The 23364-nt window shown below is 42.9% G+C and overlaps 1 protein-coding gene across 2 annotated transcripts; it reads left to right on the forward strand.

The window, feature by feature from the left end:
* The first annotated feature begins 391 nt into the window (after positions 1-391).
* Positions 392-23331, forward strand: LOC126389242 (probable carboxypeptidase X1). Of its 2 annotated transcripts, XM_050042818.1 has the most exons (15): positions 392-787; positions 1902-2057; positions 8176-8285; positions 8378-8517; positions 9200-9284; positions 14991-15150; positions 15235-15326; positions 16353-16476; positions 18482-18678; positions 18800-18979; positions 20513-20710; positions 20804-20900; positions 21840-21979; positions 22089-22191; positions 22668-23331. In XM_050042818.1, exons 1-15 carry the CDS (start codon positions 445-447, stop codon positions 22967-22969), a joined length of 2427 nt encoding a protein of 808 aa, XP_049898775.1. In that variant the 5' UTR covers positions 392-444; the 3' UTR covers positions 22970-23331. The 2 variants fall into 2 exon arrangements, with proteins under 2 accessions (XP_049898775.1, XP_049898774.1); XM_050042817.1 differs by lacking the exon at positions 1902-2057 and having other exon boundaries at positions 393-787; positions 22668-23324.
* Positions 23332-23364: the final 33 nt, after the last annotated feature.

A 23364-nucleotide genomic window follows, 5' to 3' on the forward strand; every position in this document is an offset into this window, starting at 1 on the left:
CCCGTCTGGCACCAACAACCATGCCACGTTCAAAGTCACTTAAATCACCTTTCTTTATCATTCTGATGCTCAGTTTGAACTTCAGCAGCTCGTCTTCACCATGTCTACATGACTAAATGCATTGAGTTGCTGCCACGTGATTGGCTGATTAGCTATTTGCATTTAGGAGCAGCTGAACAGGTGTACCTAATAAAGTGGCTGATGAGTGTATTCAGTTTAGTATTGTATCTGACAAGGAGGAGCAACAAAATGTTTATTTTTTGAGAAGCAGGAAACAAACTCGAACAAAAATATACTCAATGTATCAACACAGCTTTTATTTTGTCAGTCTGTGACTAGAAGTTGTTTTCCACTGCGGGTGACTTGATGGTGTTGCAGAGCGGCAGGTCAGAGAGGTTGAATGAGTGTTTAGTTTTGGAGGGGTTCCTACAGAGAGGAGTTACTATGGCAGGAGTTCTGCATATCATTCTGCTTTTATTTCTGCATTGTGGATCATTTATCTTCACTTTATCCAAACCTACTGATGACACAGCTACAGTGAGATCCACTGTGGATTCAGATGCTACATTTACTACAATTGAGAGCCTTATTTCTGCAGGAGAAATCAACACCACTGAGGTTCCCACCACCACAGGAGTCATAACCAGTTACAGCGAGACAACTGCTAAACCTCCTGAAACCACCACAGCTGCTAAACATGTGACTGAAGATGCAGGTAAAACAACAGGAAGACCGGTGTCCGGGAAAGACACTGAGGAAGAAGAAGATGAGGGTCCTTTGGAATTAGGTGAGGAGATATTAATATTGTAGATGTTATATGTTGGAATTTTAATGCAGTTTGTTTTACTCCATATGAAAACATTATATTTCTGTGGACATTTGCACAGTGGTCAAATTAATTTGACCTTTTTACATTATTATTTTTAGTCGTGCCAACATGGCTAAATGTACGTTTTTACAGCCTGGCTAATTGTTCGCTGGTTTTCCATGTGTTCCATTACTTTTCCCATGAACAGTCATGCCGGTAAAGTCAAGTGTTCCTCTGCAAACAGAGAACAAAGTGACCAGAACTTTAATTCAAGGAATAAATGTGTTGTTTGCATCTTTAGAGAATAGATACAGCAAATTTACAAACTGGTGCTGGTGGAGTTCTGGGGTTAAGAAATGTTCCTCAGGTCAAAGGTTCCAAATGTCCATTGGTTAAGGATCCTCCTCAGGATTTAAATAACAAGTCAAAGTAACGTTCCTCAGGGTTCCTCGGAGCCTCCCAGATTCTCAGAGTGTAAAGAGAGCCCTGTTGGCTCTGCATATCTGCGGTCAGGGAGTCAGTGTCCGAGGGTTGGGGGAGGATGTTCCACATTCTACCCTCTGCGCGGTGAGGCATTTTTGCTGTGTGTTTTCTACTGATGGAAACCAGATGGGCTGCGTGATGCCTCAGACCAAAAAAACAAAGAACAAGACCCCTCACACTCCTGAAAACCAATCCTGTGATGTTGTCCATGCAGGCAGTGAGTCAACTGTACGCTCACTGGAGCTGCGGCTGCAGCCAAATGGATATAATGTAAATAGATGTGAACATCCACAGCCAAAAACATCAGCTCCGCAGCATTTACATTAATGCAGTCTCAGGTTTTAAAGCTGGTTTGTGCTGCTCGCTGCAGCTCCTCTTTTAGTGGTGAGTGAAGAACTTTCCAACAATGTTAAAGGAGGAGTGAAACATTCTGCTAAAATACAAATGGCTGTTTTGGGGGTTGAAGTATTCCTTAATACGACTTTTGCAAGTTTTTTGCAAAATGGTTCTTCCTGTTGTACTGTTCACATGACTAATTCACAAACTCTGAAGTCATGTTCTACGAGATATGTGTTTTCTACTATGCGTTAAATGGTTTGCATTTTTGTAGCAAGGAGGTCCACCAGGAGCGTTAAGGTAGCAAAGAAGCCCAAAACAATCCTGAAGAAACCCAAACTCGTCATCAAGAAGCCGAAGGTTGTTAAGAAAGCCAAACCTAAGGTCAAACCCAGTGTGAGCCCGTCAGTGGCCACGGAGACGGTCCCACGTATGTATGGGGAATAGCCCTGATGTGTATACAGTATGTCAATCAGACAAGGGTCACATGTTGGTAGCAAATAGTTTGAGGTGCTTTCACATGGAGGGTTTGCTGTGTCAGGACAATTCAAGTGGTCTCAGGTGATTTTTTTGACTCAATACCAGTTTAATGGGGAATTTGAAGCTCACTGGGACACACTGAATTGTTGGTTGAGGTAAACCCACTCAGGAAAGCATCAAACAAACCCTAGAAATATTTGCTAATTTAACCCTAAATTCAGACCCAGATCTGATTCATGTGATTCCTCTACTGAGGCAGAGCATACTGTATATCTGAACCTGTGTACTAATTAAATCTGCTGCTTCACTACTGTCTCAAAGCAAAGCACAGACTCATAACAACAAATCTCTGATACAGCGTTAATGAGAAGACAGCTTCACCTCTCTCTGCACCAACACTGTGAAAATACTGGTGTCAAAATAACACCAGGAGAAATATCAATTGTCAGTGATCTGTGAAAGAGGGATATCTTTCACGAACAAAGATCACACCGATAAGATAAAGATTTTGAATGGTTTATTGTAGATGATGGATTAAGGGCTGAGAGATTGAAAGGATAAGGATTGAGGGATGATAGGATGTATGGTGAAGGGATGAGGGTAGAGGAATAAGGGAAAGGGTTGGGGATGACGGGTAAAGGATGAAAGGATGAAGATGGAGGTGGAAGGGTTGAGGGATAAGGGTCGAGGGACGAATGGATGAAGGGTTAGGGATGACAGGATCTCAATCTGGGCGAGTGTGATGATGGATGTATTGGTCGAAGGCAGGAACGCAGGAGGGATCCCGGGAGTGAGGACACATTCACACTGGCGCTATTTGGTCCGCTTTAAACAAACTCTGGTCCGGTTCCACGGATAGTTCAGTTCATTTGGAGTGGTGTGAACGCTCATTCGAACTCCAAAACGAGCGAACCCTGGCCTGCTTGAAAACTTGGGGTCTGGTGCAGTTCGATTACAGTGGGAAATGCAAACGGACTATCCAGTGAACCAAAGCGAGGATGTGAACCAAAGATAGGAAGTGACGTAGGGCGCAGTGCATTTTGGGTAGAAAAAAAACAAAGCCAACAGCGCGGACTGCAAGAAGCAGAGGTAAAAAAAGAAAAAGTTGGAAAATGTCTCGTGGGCAGACGTGGAGTAGTGAGGAGGTGCAGGCGCTTATTGATACATGGTCAGAGGACTATATATCGCAGTTGCTTGTGGCTACCCACAATGGATTTCTGTTTTCAGTCCTGGGCAATCGATGAGCTGGGTTTTCTTCTTCCTCGTGCTCTTTTTCTTCCTGGTCAGTGCTCGTTTTGGGCGATACTGCCCCCAAATGAGCAGCTGTTGTAACTGCGTGACGTTGTCCAGGCGGTTTGGTCCGCTTTAAAAAGTGCAGTGTGAAAGTGAACCGAACCAAATGAAGGTGTGAAATTTTTCGGCATTCCCCATCCAATCGAACCGAGTCCCCCGGACTATCCTGGTGTGAATTGGCCCTGAGTGTGGGAGTTGTCTCTTCGTGAACTCAGTTTTGGATAGAACCCCCCACTGGTTCCTCTAGGCAGAAAAGAGCAGAAAAAAAGATGTAAGAGACGAGAAGGGATTGGGTGGGTTGGATGTGAAGAGAAAAAGGATGCATCAGGTGTGTTTAAATACTTCTGGGCGGGTGGGATGTGTTCGAGGCGTGGTCTTTGTTCCCTCTGAAAATGTTGCATTCCTCTCAGTTCACAGACGAACTGGTGTCTTCCTGTACATTGTCGTCTGTAAACTGACTGCTAAGTGACCCATGTGTGACAAAATAATCTCACATGACCTGGGTTCGCAACGTCCGTCACTTTCCAAAAGTAGCGAGATTATTTCATCACATACTGTGTCCAAAATTAAGCTCTAAAATACAGATTTCATTTATTATTTTACATGTTTTATGTTTTATTGTCTCACGAAATAATTACCAATGTCTCCTGTGGTCTTCCTGTCACTTATTTTCTCACTGTTGCTGCCTCTCTGTTTTGCTCCTCTCCGGCCAGTCTCACTCTCTCTATAACCTCATCTCTCAAAGTACAATGTTTATAAGGACATTTATTATAACCATAACCCTAAAACCAAGTTCTGACCTTACAATACATGATTAACATTATGGTGTGGAGGTTTGGTGCACTGGTCTGGTCTGCTTTAGCCTCCAGAGAGCTGTGATTGTTCTACCAGCTGTTTTGTGTATGTGCCCTTGTAAGTTTCATATATAAGTATATGCATGCATAGTTTTGTGTGTGCACTGGACTGAAAAATGAGCTGATTGAGGAAGTGTGTGTATGTGGAGTGTCAGTACATATAATGTGTGTATGCAGACGGAAAGACCAAAGTGGAGATAACTGTAGGAATAAATGCTTAGTAAGCAACTTGTCACGTCACATCGAATCAGAGCTGATGCCCATTAAAATCCCTTCAGGCCCGTCAGCTACTACCATAGTTAGATAAACTGTGAGGGATACGCCGGAAAAGTTGCCATGTTGGGAAAGTAAGTAAAAGTTGTTTTTTTTTTTTTAAATGGTCATTTTACTTTTAAAAAACCTCTCCAACCAAAACCAAATTTGGCCGATGTTGTGTAATATGGTGCAATATTCTGCTGTAATTCTTTGGACAGTTGTAACCAAATTTAGGTGCTGCATACTCATATCAGCTCCAGCCGACCCTTCAGATTTGTTGACATTTTGCCTTCAGCTGGTGCTGCAGCAGTATGATACATTTCAATGGACATTATTTAGTCAGCAGCGACTTTTGACCAAAGCAAAATTATCCTCACACATCACACCTATTTTGGCCTCCTTGCATTGGCTCCCAGTCTCTTTTGGAATCCGTTTTAAAGTACTTATAATTACCAACTCAATTAAGACTCTTAAGAATTAATGAAGACTCTCAGCGCCAGAGTACATAATTGAGCTTCTCAATTTCCACCGTCCAAACAGGCCCCTCAGGTCTGGTCTTGACTTACTTGCATTTTGCACAATTAATCATGAATAGGGATCATGAAGCTGGAAGATCATGATGAAGAACCCATTGAGATGAGGCTCAGGGTGGGGAACTTGTCTTTGATGAGGCGCCTTGAGCTTGATCTTCTCCTTGTGGATCTGTCTAAAGAGAAGAAATGAGGCAAAAGGAAATGAAAAAAGGGTTTGGGGGGTAGCAGATGTGAAACTGAGATAGACAAGGAGAGACAGTCATGGTCTTTGTTCCTTCTATAAACAGTTTTGGGCAGACAAGGATAAACAAACTGAATGGCGCTTTTACAAAACCACTTTTTTGTTTGCAATTTAGCCCCCAAACCAACAATGTTAATTATTTTCTCTCCTTGGGGACTTTACGGTTTTGTCTTCTGAATATTATTTCCGGAGTCTCTGTGGCTCAACTCCAAATGTTTGTGGTTTGACAGGAATCCACCGATCAACAGCAACAAAGAGACGTCACTTTTTAAAAGCTCAGCAACATTTTGAGTCACACTCAGCTCATCAGAGATCCAGATGGACTACAGGACCAAAGGGGGACAGGGTCTTTACAGGAAATGCCACCTACATTTAGCATTTGTTTATACTGCTGCTATACCTTCGCCTGAGACTTTTTAACAGCCAGTAAAGCATCCTGGCAGGAAGAGGCAGCTTGAACCGAGCTGAACCCTTCAGACAATGAGAGTCTGTCTGAGGCTTTAATACGGCAGCGGAGGGCGCTGGACAGGTTTAAAGACATTTCACCCTCTACAAGAGAGTTGTGCTTCCCCTGTTTCCTGCTCTGCTTTTTAACGTCTCTTCCAATTAGCATCTTCTGCTTAACTGGTAAATCCATCAGAGCTGGAAGAAGTCTTACTTAGGTAAAAGTTGCAACACCTCAAAATGTAGGAAAGCATCTGCATTTGTTTTGTTTTTTTCTGTAATATGGCAACTGTCATTTGTCCCATTTACAAAATGTGCTCCTTTAGTGTTATATAATTCATGCACATTATATAACATTGCAATATTTGAAGACAAACGTCCCTCTGTTGTAAAGGAGCAGTGTGTAGGATTTAGCGGGATCCATTGGCAGAAATGGAATACAATATTCCTGACTATGTTTTAATTAGTGTATAGTCACCTGAAACTAAGAATTGTTGTGTTTTTTATTAGCTAAGAAAGCCCCTAATTAGAGAACAGATCCTCTTCATGGATATTCTTAGATCTGGACACCAGACCCTGAGTTGGTACCCTGGAAATCCAGAGTTCTCGCGAGAGCAAAATTTGAATTTGCTCAGCGAGTCACTCTGGCAATCGTTGGAGCCGAGCTGCACCAATCACATTGGTGTATCTGATATAGGCGGGCCAGAGGTGAGCTAAACAGATGACGACAGCGCTGCGTCGATGAAGTCCGGAATCAGTCAGTAAACATTGCAAGATGGCTACGGATGAACACCAGTTGTTAGAAACGGCTTTGGCCGCTACAATGAACGAGTTAGACTTGGCTTTTTCTCTAAAAGAGGAAGAGAAGACGGCGCTCGAATCTTTCGTTTGCAAGAAGGACGTTTTTGCTGTTTTGCCGACCGGATACGGCAAGAGTCTAATCTACCAGTTAGCTCCGCTGGTAGCTAAACCCCATGTATTGTTCTGATTGGTCGTAGTGTTATCCAATTGCGTGCAGTGATATTTTCAAATGCATGCTTGGTGCTGCCCCTTGAGTTGCATTACTCATAGCCAGACCCTAAATCTTTCTAGATTTGGGTCTGGATTTCCAGGCTACCAAGTTGGCACCTATTTAGTCCAATGAGAATTGCTGGTCTGGCACATACGCCAAAAATGTTTCTAGCTTCCGGGTTTACCTCCAGGGTATGCAGCCCACTGAAGATGTGCAGTAGCGTTCCTCCTGCTGGGTCCACCTGTGAGTCCTTGCTTGGCCAACCTGTGTTCATTGCCAGGTCGTCAAATGCTGATGCTTTGTCACTCGTGATAGAAACCCCTTGGCGTATTTATGTGGCCATACCTAAGTGTCACAACATTGACTTTTGGTTTTACAATGTAGTTAGTTTAATGCCCAGTGAATCCCATAAGACACTAAAGGGGACCTTTGGGGTCTGTATCAGACGCCGAGGGCCAGAACAAAGCATCGGCATTTGATGAACTGGGAATGATAATGTGCCGGCTCAGCCCTGAAACTTTACATTTGATGTCACAGGTTTTCAAATCACTTTCCTCTGCTCGGGGAAAGTTTTACAAAAATAAAACCTGTGTTGATCACAAATTCATAACTGTGATAGTCATACTTGACTTTGTTTGCAGTTCGAGGTGTCCTGTCAGTTTCACTGACGTCTCTTTGCAGTGGTGATCTATGGGGAAAATGCTTTCTGGGCAGCATTGGGTTTTTTTGCCGAAATACTGTGAGTGGCCACTGAGAAAAACTGGAAGCAGGGCTGAGTGGCATTCCTGGGGGCCTGGTCCTCTTTCACATAGCCTGTCATGTTTCTACAGTAGCCCAGAGTGGACAAACCAAACACTGGCTCTAGAGAGGGCCTCTCGCGATTTTATATTGCCTCAAGGTCACTCCAGGTTCTGCAGCACGAGAGCGGAGTATTTAATTGGCTGCAATCTGCAACCTCACCACTAGATGCCACTAAATCCCACACACTGCTTCAGGTGATTTAGTTTGTTCTCACATGCTTTAGAGAGTTGACCTTGTGACCTCCCAGCTCTCACAAGGTCAAGTGTTTGTACATATGTTCAGCATCATATGTGAACATGTGAGTGTACGTGTTTGCATAACTGCAGTATGGTTTGCAAACCTGCATACACTGTGTTACCGAGGAGCAAAGTGGGGTGAGATCTGGTTCCATTAGTTTATTCCCAGTGTAAACTGGAATTTGAACGTTTACTTAAAAACACATAAAGACATTAATCTGCTGTCTCTTTGGTTGTATTGATGACACAAACAGTCAGTCCTTTAACAATTTCTGTGCAAAAACTAAACTAGAATTTTACCTCTGGAGCAGCGGCTTCTTCTCACTTTGCTGCTCTGCCTTCTACTGTCATGGTGTGATAATATTCAAATGGTTAATACATCCCTGTTGGCTGTGTCAGAATGTCCTCCACTGGGTCTGGAGTCACTCAGGGTCAAAGACACCCAGCTGAGAGCGTCGTCCTACAAGCGCAGAGGCCTGGGCCCTCACCGCGGCCGACTCAACATCCAGGTAACCACACAGACTGACAGCTAATCAAAGACTTCATCGATCACATGCTACAGAGCAACAGTATGACAGAGTGTTTCCTGTGCGTGTTTCAGTCTGGGATAGAGGATGGAGACATCTACGATGGAGGCTGGTGTGCTCAGTACAGAGACACGAAGCAGTGGCTGGAGGTCGACGCTCGGCGACTGACTCGCTTCACTGGTGTCATCCTGCAGGGTCGCAGCTCCATCTGGAGGTCAGTACTGAGGGTCAAAGTTCATATAGCATCAAGAGTGAACAAGCTCTTCTTTACAGCGATGTTCATCTCAAAAATTTTTAACACTCGCCAAATTGAAAAGCTTCCAGTTAGGGGAGAACAGGGGTGGTTGTCACGTTCATTAGATTTTGCTCTCTAGAGGGCGCTGTTAAAAAACCTTCCCTTCCCGTATAATCAATTTACCGTTTATTTTTTTAGATTATTTATATGATAGTGATTAGTGTCTAGTTGCTGACATGTTGAGGCAGAGGGTACTGTCTGTAGCTCTGGTTGAGGGTGAGAGGCTGTCAGCAGATAAACAGAGATCTGTGTGGGTACATGAGACCCTAAAAAAGAGGCTGGATCATGGGGAGTACCACCAGTTGGTCCAGGAGCTTCTCCTCCATGATGGATGTTTCCAGGCATATTTTAGGATGACTCAGGGGCAGTTTGACAACCTGCTGTCTATCATCGGGCCGTATAGCTCTGGGTAACCGCTACCACCACATACCACCACTACTGTACTGATTAATCCTTTAAATAGAAAAAAAAAAGCATAATCTTTTCTCTGATGGTAGATGGGGGTCTTGTTTTGGATTCAAGCTCTATGTTGAGATTCTTCTGTGTATCACACATGAAATGTAATGTACTACAGAACTCCACGTGTCTTGTTCACACACAGTTGGAACGTGGTCCATACCTACAAGGTGCAGTTCAGTAACGACTCGCTGGTCTGGAAGCCAAGTATGAACGGGACAGAGGAGGCTGTGAGTGAAAACATTTTTCTTTTCCAACCTTCAAACTGAATTTTTATCTCTTGATGCTTCTGTGAATGTTCCCCACCTTCACATTCCAATTATCAAACTGCTGTCAGATATAAACCAGTGATATCCTCGTCACACACTCCCTCACCTGTCTCTCAAGACTTTGTTATAATGGTGGTAACAGCTTGTGGGTGAATTACTTTACTGGATTGAAATGAGTGAATTATTACAATGTTCTGACCAAGGCTTTCTCATTGCAACTTGTGCATATGTTGCAACATGAAAAACAATCTATCTATCTAGCTATATATGTATACATATATATATAGGCCCGCTGTCAGGGGGGTTCAAAGGGAAATGACCCCAGCCCAAGGTCAAGGGGAGCCCATAAAAAGATCTATGATGACCTTTAAATTGGATCACATACAATAATAATATAATATATCACTGGAAATACAATCTGTATTTACATTTATTTGTATTGATATGTATTTACATGATAAATACATGTATTTTTATAATTAAAACACATTTCACATGACACAGAAACAATTAGTGTCTTTAAGTTTTTTGATGTTTTTGTATAATGTAATGTACCCTGGCTCCCTTATTTATTTTCTGTTTACATGTACTTTACGGATTATTATTGATTTATCTCTTATGTCTCTGAAACTTCCTGTAATCTGTATCCTTGTATCTTTGCAATAAAGTTTAAATAATAATAATAAACAAACAAACAAACAAAAGAAACAGTGTGATCATGGTTACCGAACGGTCAGCGTCATTTTAAATTAAAAGAAAACAACTGTGAATATGGTTTGAAACTGCTCATGATCTTCAGTTTGCCCAGGTACAAGTCTTTATTTGGTTAATCTAACGTTAATCGTCCAACACTGAAAGACACAATGGAGAGCAGCGGTGAAAGGACCAGTATGAGTCAGGCCTCCGGTACCGACTCACCGTTGACATGTCCAACAAAATCCTGTCCTCCTTCCTCAACAACTCTGGATGTAAGTTACCTGATAAACACCTGGTGCCTCTCTGTGCTTTTTGTTTTTGGTTTCTGCTGCAATGTTGAGGTTATAGGAAGCATTTCATGCTAGCTCCAAAGTACCGTTAGCTCTAACGGTTAGTTACGGGACGTTTGCATGGGCGCGTTATGAGACAACGGGCCCCACCACCTCTCCTAAAGAGCAGCTAGATACACACTTTGTGGTGGTTTAGCCTCTTATTGTTGTTGTTTTCCGTGTCTGTGTAGTCATTACGCATATCTGTGTGCTTTGTGGTCTTTTTGTGTCTCTTTGGGGCCATTTTGTGTCTTTGTGGTTGTTTTTCCCCTTTTCCTAGTCATAAGTCGCTTTGTGTCTCTTAGAAGCTTTTTGTAGTCATTTTTATTTCTTTGTGGGCTTTTTGTAGTGATTTTGTGTCTATTTGGAATTTTGTGTCTCTTTGCGATCATTTTTGGGTCTTTTGTTTGTTTGTTTTTGCCTTTTTGTAGTCATTGTAAGTCTCTGTGTCTCTTTGTAGCTTTTTTGTAGTATTTGTAGTGATTTTGTGTCTCTATCTGGACGTTTTGTGTCTATTTGCGGTCATTTTTTGTCTCTTTGTGGTTGTTTTCCCCCTTTTATAGTTAGTAGTCTCTTTGTGTCTCCTTGCCATAAGCTCCATAAGAAAACATGCACAAATACGGACAGAAGGCTGCATCTGTGTGCGTGTCGTATATGTATCAAACGTTGAGCACAAATAAGCCATGTGGGTGCATTTGCTCTTTGGATGGGATTTTGCTTCGAGAGGAAGCAATGTGTGGAGCCAGGAAATAGTTCTAAATAGACCCCAAATCCTAAATCATCCTACAGTGTGTCTGTTAATGCTTATCCAACTTACTAAGGCTTAATTTAATAACTTATGGCAAGAAAATAAAATGCATTAGATTTGAAAACCAGATATTTTATTGTTTATTTGTATCATAAACCAATGTCACACACCACAGCTCTTATAGCCTCAGCTGATCTGCAGTGCTCGTCCCTAGATGGCCCTTTAAAATACATAAAATATTTGTATTGGAAACTGTACCTTTAAGATCAAACCAATCAATAACTGTGTGTTTGTTTGCAGATCCTCCCGTTTGATGCAGGTGGAGGAACCAATGACCGAGGACAGCTCTGCTTCCATGAATTCCTCGGGCGCTGAGGTGGCATTGTGGCACAACTTGGATGAGTATTTGGAGCCGGCGACAGAGGAGGCGATGTCAGCGATAATAAAAAGCTTGGACAGTTGTCAGGAGATGACAGAAGCAGGCGTGAAGACACCAAGCCCTGCCAGCAGTCCTGAAGTCCTCAAATATATCTCGACTAAAATGAGCTTCTCAAGGAAAAAGACCAAAGACAAGTTGGACAGTGTGGACATTGTGGATGGCTCCTCCTGCTGCCCCTGGAAGACACCTCTGTGCTTCACCAGCAAAGCAAGAGAAGCCTTTAAAAAGAGCCAGAAGGTGTCCGCTGAAGTGGTGGATGGATCACCTCTACAGGACTCGGAGATAAGTTATCCGGTGGCTGTGTCCCCTGAGGAGGTCGTCAAAGACCTTTCACGCAGCAGGTTTGTCGACACCAGCCTGGATTTACTGAAGGACTTCCTCAAGAGGTCGCTGTTCGTATTCTTCTCGTATTGCGTCGAGGCAGATGTCGCCTCACCCGAACCCTACAAGGACTCTATGAACTCTGTGGCCTCAGAGATGCTGGACATTGTAGAACAGAGTGTAAACCAAGTGTGCCAGCTGCAGCCGAGGAAATTCACCTTACCATGGCAACGGTCTGAAAGCACCACAGTGTCTGAGGAACAAGTTGCCGCTGTTGCATCAACGCTTGAAGACAACTTGCAGAAGACGCTGAGGAAATTTTTGAACTTCCACAAAGAGGCTTCGGACAAACTGAAGGGGGACGAAGACGTTCAGTCTGACAGAAGTCACAAGACAGGTGTGGACGCCCAGGAGGGCGATGTTCTGCATGGCGGGGCGGCTGGTTCGTGGAGGTCCAGAGTCGAATGCTTGGCAGGTTCTCTGGATGACACAGAGAAAGAAAGCGGAGTGCTGACGAGGTTGACGAGACTGGAAGAGCTGATCGGCCAGGACAAGCTGCGCAGCTCCTCTAAGACGCAGGCTTCCACACAGGATCAGGAGGATCTGGAGGAGTTCCAGCTGCTAACAGAGGAGAACCCTCCTACCGACTAACTCCTCCCTTCCTCATCCCACCATCCTCTCCTAGGAGGATATATGAGAATAAATGATTTCATGTTCATCAGCATTTGAAAAAATGACTAAACAATTCATCATTTCAGGGGAGACGCCCCGATTCTTTCATGCTCTGGTCAGTTTGGATATTTTGGGCTATTTTGCTTCCATAACTTGGCTTCTCTCAGACTTGTGAAAAAAAATATATTTCACAGACATTCAATAGGTCAAAATACACATTTAGGTGTTTTGTGTTTTTTTTGTTCTGGAAATGTATTCAAAAAGCACATATTTAATGAAATAATGCCTTGCTAATATTCTTTAATATAAAATACATATTTTGTTATAAAATGTATATTCAATAATATAAATTTAATATAACATAATATTTTAAGATTTTATATTTAAACTATGTAAATTATTGTAATATAAAAAATATAAAATCATTTACATATTTTGATATCAAATTTTAATATAATATTTGATAATATATATTTTGTTATGGAATGTGTATTTGATATAGTATAGATTTGATATAACATTATATTAAAAATATTTTATGGTTAAAATATAAAATATTTGCGGGGCGGCACGATGGTGTGGTGGTTAGCACTCTCGCCTCACAGCAAGAGGGTTGCCGGTTCGATCCCGGGTGCGGGAGCCCCTCTGTGCGGAGTTTGCATGTTCTCCCCGTGTCAGCGTGGGTTCTCTCCGGACTGGGGACTAGGTTAATTGGTAACTCTAAATTGTCCGTAGATGTGAATGTGAGTGTGAATGGTTGTTTGTCTCTATGTGTCAGCCCTGCGATAGTCTGGCGACCTGTCCAGGGTGTCCGTCCACCCTCTACCTGTAATGAATACATATAAATATAAATTTTCATTTCATTTTTATTTATTCAGGGAAGGAAATTGACTCTTCACTAGGTCACTGACGCAGGCTAACCAATCATAACATACAACAACACAGCTGTGCTCCATTGACTCTAATGCAGTCGTTTCAGATTTCCTTCATTTTCAGGCTGGTTTTGTGGATTTGGAGCTAAATGTTGTGCCTGGGGCACGTCGTGTATTAATGATACTCGTTACCTGGAGAGGTTGGAAAAAGATATACGTTTCTTCCGACCCTGCTGTACAGGAACCAGTGAAGGGAAGCAGGGAAACTTTGCTCATATTCAACCAGCTGTGTGTCACTTCCCCTGGAGATCCCTGTTCATCTGCACACACTGCGATGCCACACAGCTGGTTCAATATCAGCAAAGTTTCCCTTTATATTCATTGTCATCTGTGGCGATCAGCAGTGATGTGGTGGTTCACTTTTACACTGTGATCTGTAGCCTATAGTTCGGCTTTAGCTTCTAACTATCTTTGTCTTTTTAACCTGTTGCTGCTGCTGAGTCAGTTTGACGTCCTGGATATATCCTTCAAACACACACTGTAGACCCCTCTGTCTGCTGCTCTCTGGAATCACCCTGTCATTTTTACAAAAATATGATAATATTTCTTCAGGGAGTGCAGTTAGTTACAGTGTGGGCTCCATGTTTACTCTGACAGCTTGTCGGACCATCACAAATGGGCGGGGCTTAGCAAAAGGTCAATTTTTGGTAGTTTAAAAGGGTTATATTTGAACACGTCCTGTTATGTATTTCTAAGTAAATGCTTCATGTTGAAACTCCTGCAGCAGATGTTTAATGTCACTTTATGGAAGAAAATGAGAAAAGTAGTCATTACAGTGTAATTTACCCACAAACCATTGCTGCCATTCCAACAGAGGCCTGTAAAGGAAAGTTTGATCACCAGTGTTAAAGTATTCGGCAGAATGTGAACGATCTAACAGTGAACAAACACTTTGGAGTTTCTCCTTTTTGTTACGAGGGAATAATAGTAATGATGGTTACATTCACGAATCTCTGCCCTTTGGTTACTCAGGATGCCAGAACAGGTTTGGAAACTCTACAGCTTTGGTTTGGTTTGTTTGTTCCAGTGGTGTTTGAGGCATGTGTGCCGCAGCCACAGCTCACCATGAAGTGTCAGTCAGGCAGGGATTATTTCCATGAGGCATCAGACTGGTTCAGAGGTTCTCTAGAGACAAATTAGTTTAAAAGAAATACATCTTTTCATAAGTCTCATCTGGCCTGGGAACACCTCGGGGTCCCTCAGCAGGAGCTGGGGAGAGGGACATCTGGGGTGCTTAGCTTAGCCTGCTGCCCCCACAAACTGGCTTTGGATAAGCGGTTGAAAATGGATGAATGTATAGTTCACAGTGGAGATGGGCAGGAAATATTAGGCAGGCAGAAAGACAGGTGACTTCATGACAAAGCTCCCTGCTACATTTAAACGTAGCAGGAACCAGTTTTTTCTGGCCTCAGATGAGAAACGGGACTTGTTTCTAAGATAAAACTCAAACTTCAGCCTCAGCTCTTAAGATTATCAGCCTGAGGTAAAGGTCTCTGTATTTCACCACATGTGTTTCCCACTGTGCTGCAGGTATTCGAAGGAAACCAGGACACGGAGACACCCGTCCTCGCCCTTTTCAACACGTCCACGGTTGCCCGTTACATCCGGATCAACCCACAGAGCTGGTACGAGAACGGGACGCAGGGTGACATCTGCCTGAGAGCCGAGGTGTTGGGCTGCGCACTCCCAGGTACGGGACGCCTACAGTGGAAACAGTGTCTTTAGTTATCTTACTTTTGCACTGTTTGGTCACTAACATTTCCCGCTATCACAGATCCAAATAATATCTACCCATGGCAGACAGAACCAACAGGGTCCAGAGACAACCTGGACTTCAGACACCACAACTACAAGGAGATGAGAAAGGTACGACACAGTTTGATGCAGCACAGCTCAGCCAGTAGGATATTTTTGGCTTGCACAGCTTTGCCATCAACAAATATATTTTTTTTAAAATCAAACTCTAGTGTTGACAAACAGACCAGTTCTTGGTTTTTGCAGCAACTCTAGGAAGCTCCGTCAGTGTGTGTGTGTGTGTGGTCTGGTCTCAGTCTGACCAAAAAACAAATATTATGGGGTGGTTTCACTCCTTCATGGCAGCGTCCTCACTGTGCTGCCACTACCTGCGGTCTGTTTGGAGACACCAACTGGAATCTGATGGTCAGAAAACAGCCCGCAGAGACAAACACGGCTCCACATTCAACGTGTGTGAATACATTTGGTGTTTGAACACAAGGTCAGACATGAGTGCAGGTTTATGGGGAGACTGGGAGACATGTCAGCCCCAAGAATTTAATAGAAATCATTTGTCTGTTTATCAGTCTAGATCGTTTTGGTGTGAGTGTCAGAGTGTTGGAGACATCTGCCTTCTCTCCAGTATAATAGAACTAGATGGTACTCAGCGATGGGAGAAACTGTGACCCATGCTTACGACATTTTGGAGACGGGAAATTAGCGACGCAGATGGTGAGGTGGACGCTTGATTGTAGAAATTGTCAAATATTTTTGGCGCACACCATCTCTGGCTTATCTTCGTACGTACATTTTTTAGTGTGGAGTTGACCACAGTTTACTCGAGATAATCCACAGGCCTTGTTGTGAGCAGTTTCCCTGCTGGTATTTGATCTCTTAGCTTCATGTTCTTCTGCAGTGCACTGTCCCATAAACAGTACCCTCAGCACCAATGACCACAATAGCAAATGAGAGGAGGCATTTCAGAATGAAGGAGGAATCTGTAGAGCATCCTCTGTTCTAAATTCACAGAGTAGAAACTGTTCAATAGGTCATTGAGTGCCGGCATGCAGAAATTCAAACTATGTTTTCAGTCTGAAACGTATTCACATTCTTAAAAGACAAAATGTGGAACTTTTTTTTGTTGTTGTTGTTTCCCAGTTGATGAAGTCGGTGACAGAGGCGTGTCCTGACATCACCCGCATGTACAGCATCGGGAAGAGTTACACGGGTCTGAAGCTCTACGTCATGGAGATCTCTGACAACCCTGGAAAACACGAGCTGGGTGAGACACACTGGAGACAGATGTGACGATGTGAAACTCTCAAAATATACCACACCTGTTTAAAAAGGAAAAATCTCATTCCAAGGATCATCATGGTTTGTATCTAAAATGAAGAAGATGTAGTTGACAAGTTTCATGATTTTCAGCGACCAAAAGCTAAAAAGTGTCACCCTCTTTTAAATGAATACATGTTCTTTGATAAGTCCAGAGTCAAAGGTTTTGAGGTAGAGAAGCTCAGTGAAATTATTTCTGGTTCAAGAGCAGTTCAGCCTAAAAGAAACACAGCAGATGTTTTTTAGCAAGACATTGGCAGCATTTCCTTCAGTTATTACACCCCCAAAAATTGGGTCTCTTTTAGAGGGACAGCTGTGGCATTTCAAGCAGCACTTGCGCCCTCAAAACCGGGTGTTTTTGGTGAGACGCTGACAGTATGGCTGGTGCTGATTGTGCTAATGCTAAAACAGGACCTTGTTTTTGTGCCTAAACATAACCACATGGTAACCACTGTGTTGTTGAAAAGTAAAGAAACAAAAAGTTTCAACATGTCCTCTGATAACTTACAATTATTACATATCACACAATGCCAAACCCCTTATACTGGTGACTGCTTTTTAAAACTGCAGTCTTTCACATGCTGCACTGCTGCCATGCTGCTTCTGCTGCATTTATTCTGATAAGACAGATGCCTTTTTATCACCTGGTAATCTAAGAGGTCAGAGGGGACTTCTGCAACAGCTGCCACTGAATCGAAACCCTGCAAAGCTGCACAGTCCGGCACTGTGTGAAACAAACCTACACAGACCAGAGTTCACCTTTGTTTGCTCTGAGGTGTACAAATGTTTTCTTTGGCCTTGTCAGCTCTGCCCACATGGCAGCAGAGTGCAGAGGTTTTCCCGCCAAAACATACGGCAGTGACGGCAGCACGAAGGAGCAGAAGGAGAGTGGAAGATCATGCCCGTCCGTTCAAATTCAGTATTGAGTTATCAAATATGATCCACTCACAGGTTAGATGTTTGAAACGCAACCCTTAGAAGTCATCAAAATTGTCTTTGTCAAAACTTGCTGTCTCATATATTTTTAAATGTGCGGCCTGCAGATAATTGGTAGCCTTTACAAGGAGAATATCAGTTTTTCCCTCCACCCTGCTCTGTCTGTGGCCTCATTTTGTCGACCTTAAAGTCTTTTTTTCCAGTGACTAGTGTTGGTTGGGTGCAGTCTTATGTTCCATGTGTTGGAACGATCTTATGTGACTGAGTTTTCAGTATTTTCTGTCATCTGCTCCTGTGGTCACAGCTGGAGCACGCCAACTGGGTTCAAAGTGGTCAAATATCCTCCTCTGCCCCTGCCCTCTTTCACAGTTATGTAACTTTCATGAACGTTTTTCTCTTTGTGTTTGTTAAACTAAAACTTTTATGTGTCTATTAGTGCTACTGTCTTGGCTGGGACATTAATACTTGTTTGTGTCATAATATGTGCAGTTGGAGATTAGGCAAAGTGAAAACAGATCTGTGCCACATATGGAGCAAAACTAAAAAACTTTTAACTTACAAGAGGCTTTTATTTTGTTAACTTTTGCTGCAAAGGTTACTCCATATTAACTGTCTCAACCAAATCACTGATTCAGTATCCCCAGTAGAGTTTCCAGCTCCAGTTATTGAAGTATCTCAAGAAAAAAGTATGTGAGCTGAGACGCCTCCTCGTAAACAGTGTGAGGAGGATGTGTGAGATTTCAGAGCTGCCTGTCAGTGCATACAGACCACACATGAAACAGATCCAGGTCCTTCACTGAGGTCTGTGAAAGAGGATGATCTGAGGTATTTCAAGAGCACATCATGTAGAAGTATTTTTTTTTAGTTTTTGGGAATGATGTCGCACACTGTTTCCTCAGAAGAGGTTTGATTTGCCAGATGACCTCGTGCTCTGTCATGGTTTTGTTTGTAGACTTTTCTAATATTAACCAGTCCTTAACTCCATTCCCGTGTCTGTTGTTTGGCGCCCCCTGCAGGAGAACCAGAGTTCCGATACGTTGCAGGGATGCATGGGAATGAGGCGCTGGGCAGAGAGCTTCTGCTCAATCTAATGCAGTACATGTGCCAAGAGTACAAGCGGGGCGACCAGCGTGTCGTCCGCCTGGTCAAAGACACTCGCATCCACCTCCTGCCCTCCATGAACCCTGATGGATATGAGATGGCGTATAAAAAGGTGCCTTTAAATGCACAGTCTCAAAACTGTGTTGTGTTGCCTGTGTGACGACTCCACACTGTTGTGCTTTGTGACTGTAACTCAACAGCAAAGGCTTTGTCCCACTGTGTGTGATCCACAGGGCTCTGAGCTGGCAGGTTGGGCCTGGGGTCGTTACAGCTATGAAGGTATCGACATGAACCACAATTTTGCCGACCTCAACTCAGGGATGTGGACCGCCATCGAGCTGGAGACGGACCGCTCCAAACTCATCAACCACTATTTCCCCATCCCTGAGCAGTACACGTCTGAGGAGGCCTTTGTAAGTGTGTCATTTGTTCTACATCAGCACCACAGCCTGTACGACATCTCTAATTCTTAAACTAAGAACTCTCCTCTTTTCCTGCCTCTTTATCTCCTGACTCTATTTCTGTTCTTAGCAGTGCTTAGCATTTTGAGGGCAGTGTCGCTGTGGCCCTTCAACTTGTCACTTTTCTCATTAGTGATTTCAAATTTTGGCAAAAGAATTTGTGAGAAAATCCATCTTGAATTTTAGAAATATCAGTGCTTTTAATGCTGCTGCTGAGAAATGAGGACACTAAGGTGTTTATATTTAGTCCTTTTTAAACAAAATGAACTCAGTCCTCTTTAAAGTGCACCAAAAAGTGGACCAACAAAATAAAGGTCTCAGTCCTCTCTGTTCACACTATATATAATATATATTGACATACTTTTATTATTACCATGTCGTGGCACTGCAGTGCGGTTAAAACATTAGTGTTTCTGCGTGCTGTAGACTGTTGCTGTTTGATTTCATCTCGTTTCATTTATTTAGACAGAGAAGGAATTAAAAGCAACATTGTGTGTTACAGTTAAAACTGTCCTGAATGTGTTATGATTGCATAAAAATCTACATTGCAGCAATAATTTAAAGTTGAAAAGGTATGACAAAGCTGCCAGAGTCGTGTTGAAGCCTGCTGTTTATTTCAACCATCATGGTGTCAATAAATACTATAAATAAAACTTTAAATAAAAGTCTAACAATATATTAACAGTGACTCTGCAAAACCAAGATGATTAATGATAAAATACATGATGCAATGGTAAAAATATTATGTCCAAAAAATATTCAATATTGTTAATAGTTAGGGAATTAATTTCTTTAAAGGTCCTCGCAGGTGTTTTCACTTTTCCTGGCTGATTAGTAACAATAACAACGTCCCACCTTAACATGTGCGAGAGCAGAGTGAGGGAGCTGTTCAATCAATCACACCTGAGCAGAGCTCTCATCAGGCAGGAAGTGGAGTCACCTGTGTGGGTGGATCACAGGTGTGTCAGAAGCTATTTAAACACAGCACATTGAGCTGGTCAGTAATTTCACTACACTTGTACAAAGCTGTGACAGCATGTCTGTGGCTGACCTGTGAGGCATTTTGATTTGATCTGAGTTCACTTTATTATCAGAGTGTTTTCCAGAATGTATCTCCCAGATGAACACTGTTTCACCTAAATACAAAATTATAAAACACAAAACAAACATATGTCCAATCAGACATTACAAAAAGTGGATGCAGTGCAAACAATCTAATGTCTCACTCTGACTGTCAGTGTTCGACGCCAGTACACTGAGGCGATCTTGGAACCCAAACTTTGATTTAGTAGTTTTACAAACTGAGGAACAAAGTCGAGAAGAAGTAGTCATTTAGATTAGTTTAGATTTCTAAACACCCTGGTTTACCCTTATACCCTGATGCTGCCTAGGCTGAATTAAAACAGAGAGTCAGTTGGATAAATGTCTAAAACTTAAATGTGTATAAACTGAGTGGAGCTTGTCCTCTGACTCAATCTCCACCAGGTGGCGTCAGAGACCCGGGCAGTCATCAACTGGATGCAGAACATCCCATTTGTTCTTGGTGCTAACCTCCACGGTGGAGAGCTGGTGGTCACCTACCCGTATGACATGACCCGGGACTGGGCACCTCGTGAGCACACGCCCACTGCTGATGAGAGCTTCTTCCGCTGGTTGGCCACAGTGTACGCCAGCACCAATCAGGTTAATCCTCCTCCTGTCACTTCCTGTTCTCATTTTTAAAACATCTGCAGGAAACATTGCAATGTACTTAATGTGTCTGTGTCTTATAACCAGGTGATGTCCAACCCAGACCGGCGGCCCTGCCACAACAAGGACTTCCGTAGATTCAACAACATCATCAATGGAGCCGACTGGCACAACGTACCAGGAAGTAAGTATGTGTGTTTTTATCATGGATGTATTATCAGATCTGAATACTGGACCCCAAGATTGCACCTGTTCAGTTCAGTGAGTATTGCTCACCTGGCTCATATACAAAAATAGTTTCCAGCTTCCAGATTTATCTCCGTACTGAAAATAAGCTTAGCTCATAGACTTTACATTATGATGACGCCACAGATTTTTAAATCGCTTTTCTCGGGCCTGAGGCCGAAAGTCCGTTCCACTTAACTTTGAAGTCGGGGGTCAGAGCTGGGAATGAAGTTACACCGGAGCTGACTGTGTTCCAATACAACAAGTCGGAAAGACAAGATGTTATTAGCATGCTCTAGCTAGGTTAGCTGTTGTTAGCAATACCAGTATATAACAATGTATTATACAGTATTTTGCATGGCGCAGAGCGTAATCATAATTCAGAGTCTGAGCCGGGATTGACTGCACACGGCTCTCAACATGGAGGTTGCTGAGCTGGAGGCTAGCAGCTAACAGTGCTAATATTGGCAACAGTGCAGACAGAGCTAATGGTGTTAACAGAGGGGGAACTGGTGAGTGGGTGTTACGCTTTGTGACAGTGTTGGTCGGGATGGTGTCATCAGTGGTAACACAATATGAGTGCAGTGTGATGTCAGCCATTGGGATACACGCAGGGACTCACGTGCACATGCGGCCACACTGTCTGTCACAACAAAGACCAGAGAAGCTCAGAGTAAAACACACAGATGTAGTGTGACTTTATTCTCTGCTCAGGACGCCATTACTCCAAACACTGGTTTTCTCCTTTTGTTAATTCTCTGAATGCCGTACACAGAACCTTTACGTCTAAAATGAAAAACAGACCTTGTTAGAGTCCTAAACCCAACCCCAGCAGACTCCATCAGAGAATAAAATGAAACTGAAAATATCAATTTCCATGTTTTTTCTGTCTTTGCAGGTATGAATGATTTCAGCTACCTGCACACCAACTGCTTCGAGGTGACGGTGGAGCTGTCCTGTGATAAGTTTCCTCACGCCAGTGAACTTCCCATCGAGTGGGAGAATAACAGAGAGTCTCTGCTGGTTTACATGGAGCAGGTCTGTCTGCTTTCATTTATTTTCATCTTCAGTTCCTCTTCCTCAGTCCTTGTTTTTCCTTTTGTTGCTGTTTTCATAAACATAAGTGTTCCCCTTTTTATTTTCATAGGTCCACCGTGGGATTAAGGGTGTGGTTCGAGACAAAGACACAGAGGCTGGTATCCCAGATGCCATCATTAAAGTGGACGACATTGATCATCATATTAGATCAGGTACAGTCTGACATCATCTCACATCACATATTAATTAAATCGAGGTCTGTGGTTGGAAAATATGAAGAAAACTTTCTGCATGTACGGAACTAATAAGAAAAGCTGTTGTTTATTTTAATCCTCTAAGTTGTCATCCAAAATAAACAGGTGAATAAAACAATTACAAAACATTGTCTCACAAACAAAATTGAGCACTTTTTGACGCTATAAAAATTTTGTGGATTTGTCGCTTTTTATTTTAAGTTAGCTACTCTGACATTACTATTTTTTTCCTCATCAGAAAAAATGTATTACAGAGATAAGTTGTATGAAGTGCTTTCACTTTTCAAAGGCCAGTAGATTTGGGGATGTGCTTCCACCTTGCCATATAATTTTAATAGTTCTTTTATTTCAATTATTTTTATCTTATCCTAAGTGTTACTTTAGATCCATTCTGATGATCTCTGCTGACTGTGGACTTCTCTTTCCTTTCCCAGTTGCTGATGGCGACTACTGGCGGCTGCTGAATCCTGGCGAGTACCGCCTGACAGTCAGCGCAGAGGGCTACCTCCCCTCCTCCCGCACCTGCCAGGTCATGTACGACTACTTCCCGACGATCTGCGACTTCCGCCTCACCAAGATGCCCAAACAGAGGCTAAAAGACATTTTGGCAAAGGGAGGGAAACTCCCCAAGGACCTGCAGCTCCGGCTGCGACAGCTACGTCTGCGTAAGCTCCGTGTCACCACCAAGGCCATCAACCAGAGACGTGCTGCTGCCAAACGGGCGAAGAGGATGTGATGATGACTGAAGATAAGAACAAAGCTGGACTTGGTTCAGTTCACTCAGAGACGCACACCTTCACTGGAGTCATTTTTCTGTTTTAAAGTGAGACGGCAACGTGACGTTTTACACTTGAGATATTTTCATCCTCTGCTGTGGAGCAGCAGAACTGAGCGAACATTTGCTTTCCAACAACAGTGTGTGGTGGCTTTTAGTTTATATCCATTGTACAACACCACAGAGCCAAAACAATGACAATGTGTGTCACTGTCTTCACACCAGTGTGGTTGTTAAATTATGGTGCAGGATGGATGTTCACCTGTTCACTTACATCATTAAAAACTTCTGACATCTATTTTGTGAACTCTAAAAAATATATGGATTAAATTTTGCTCCACAACAACACAAAACAA

Source organism: Epinephelus moara, chromosome 4, assembly GCF_006386435.1.
Source record: "Epinephelus moara isolate mb chromosome 4, YSFRI_EMoa_1.0, whole genome shotgun sequence".
Lineage (NCBI taxonomy): Eukaryota > Metazoa > Chordata > Actinopteri > Perciformes > Serranidae > Epinephelus > Epinephelus moara.

Coding starts and splice junctions, on each gene's coding strand:
- LOC126389242 (XM_050042818.1), top strand. CDS start 445: ATGGCAGGAGTTCTGCATATCATTCTGCTTTTATTTCTGCATTGTGGA. Junction 15,151..15,234: donor GTTGGGCTGCGCACTCCCAG/GTACGGGACGCC, acceptor CCGCTATCACAG/ATCCAAATAATATCTACCCA. Junction 18,679..18,799: donor ATGAGATGGCGTATAAAAAG/GTGCCTTTAAAT, acceptor TGTGATCCACAG/GGCTCTGAGCTGGCAGGTTG.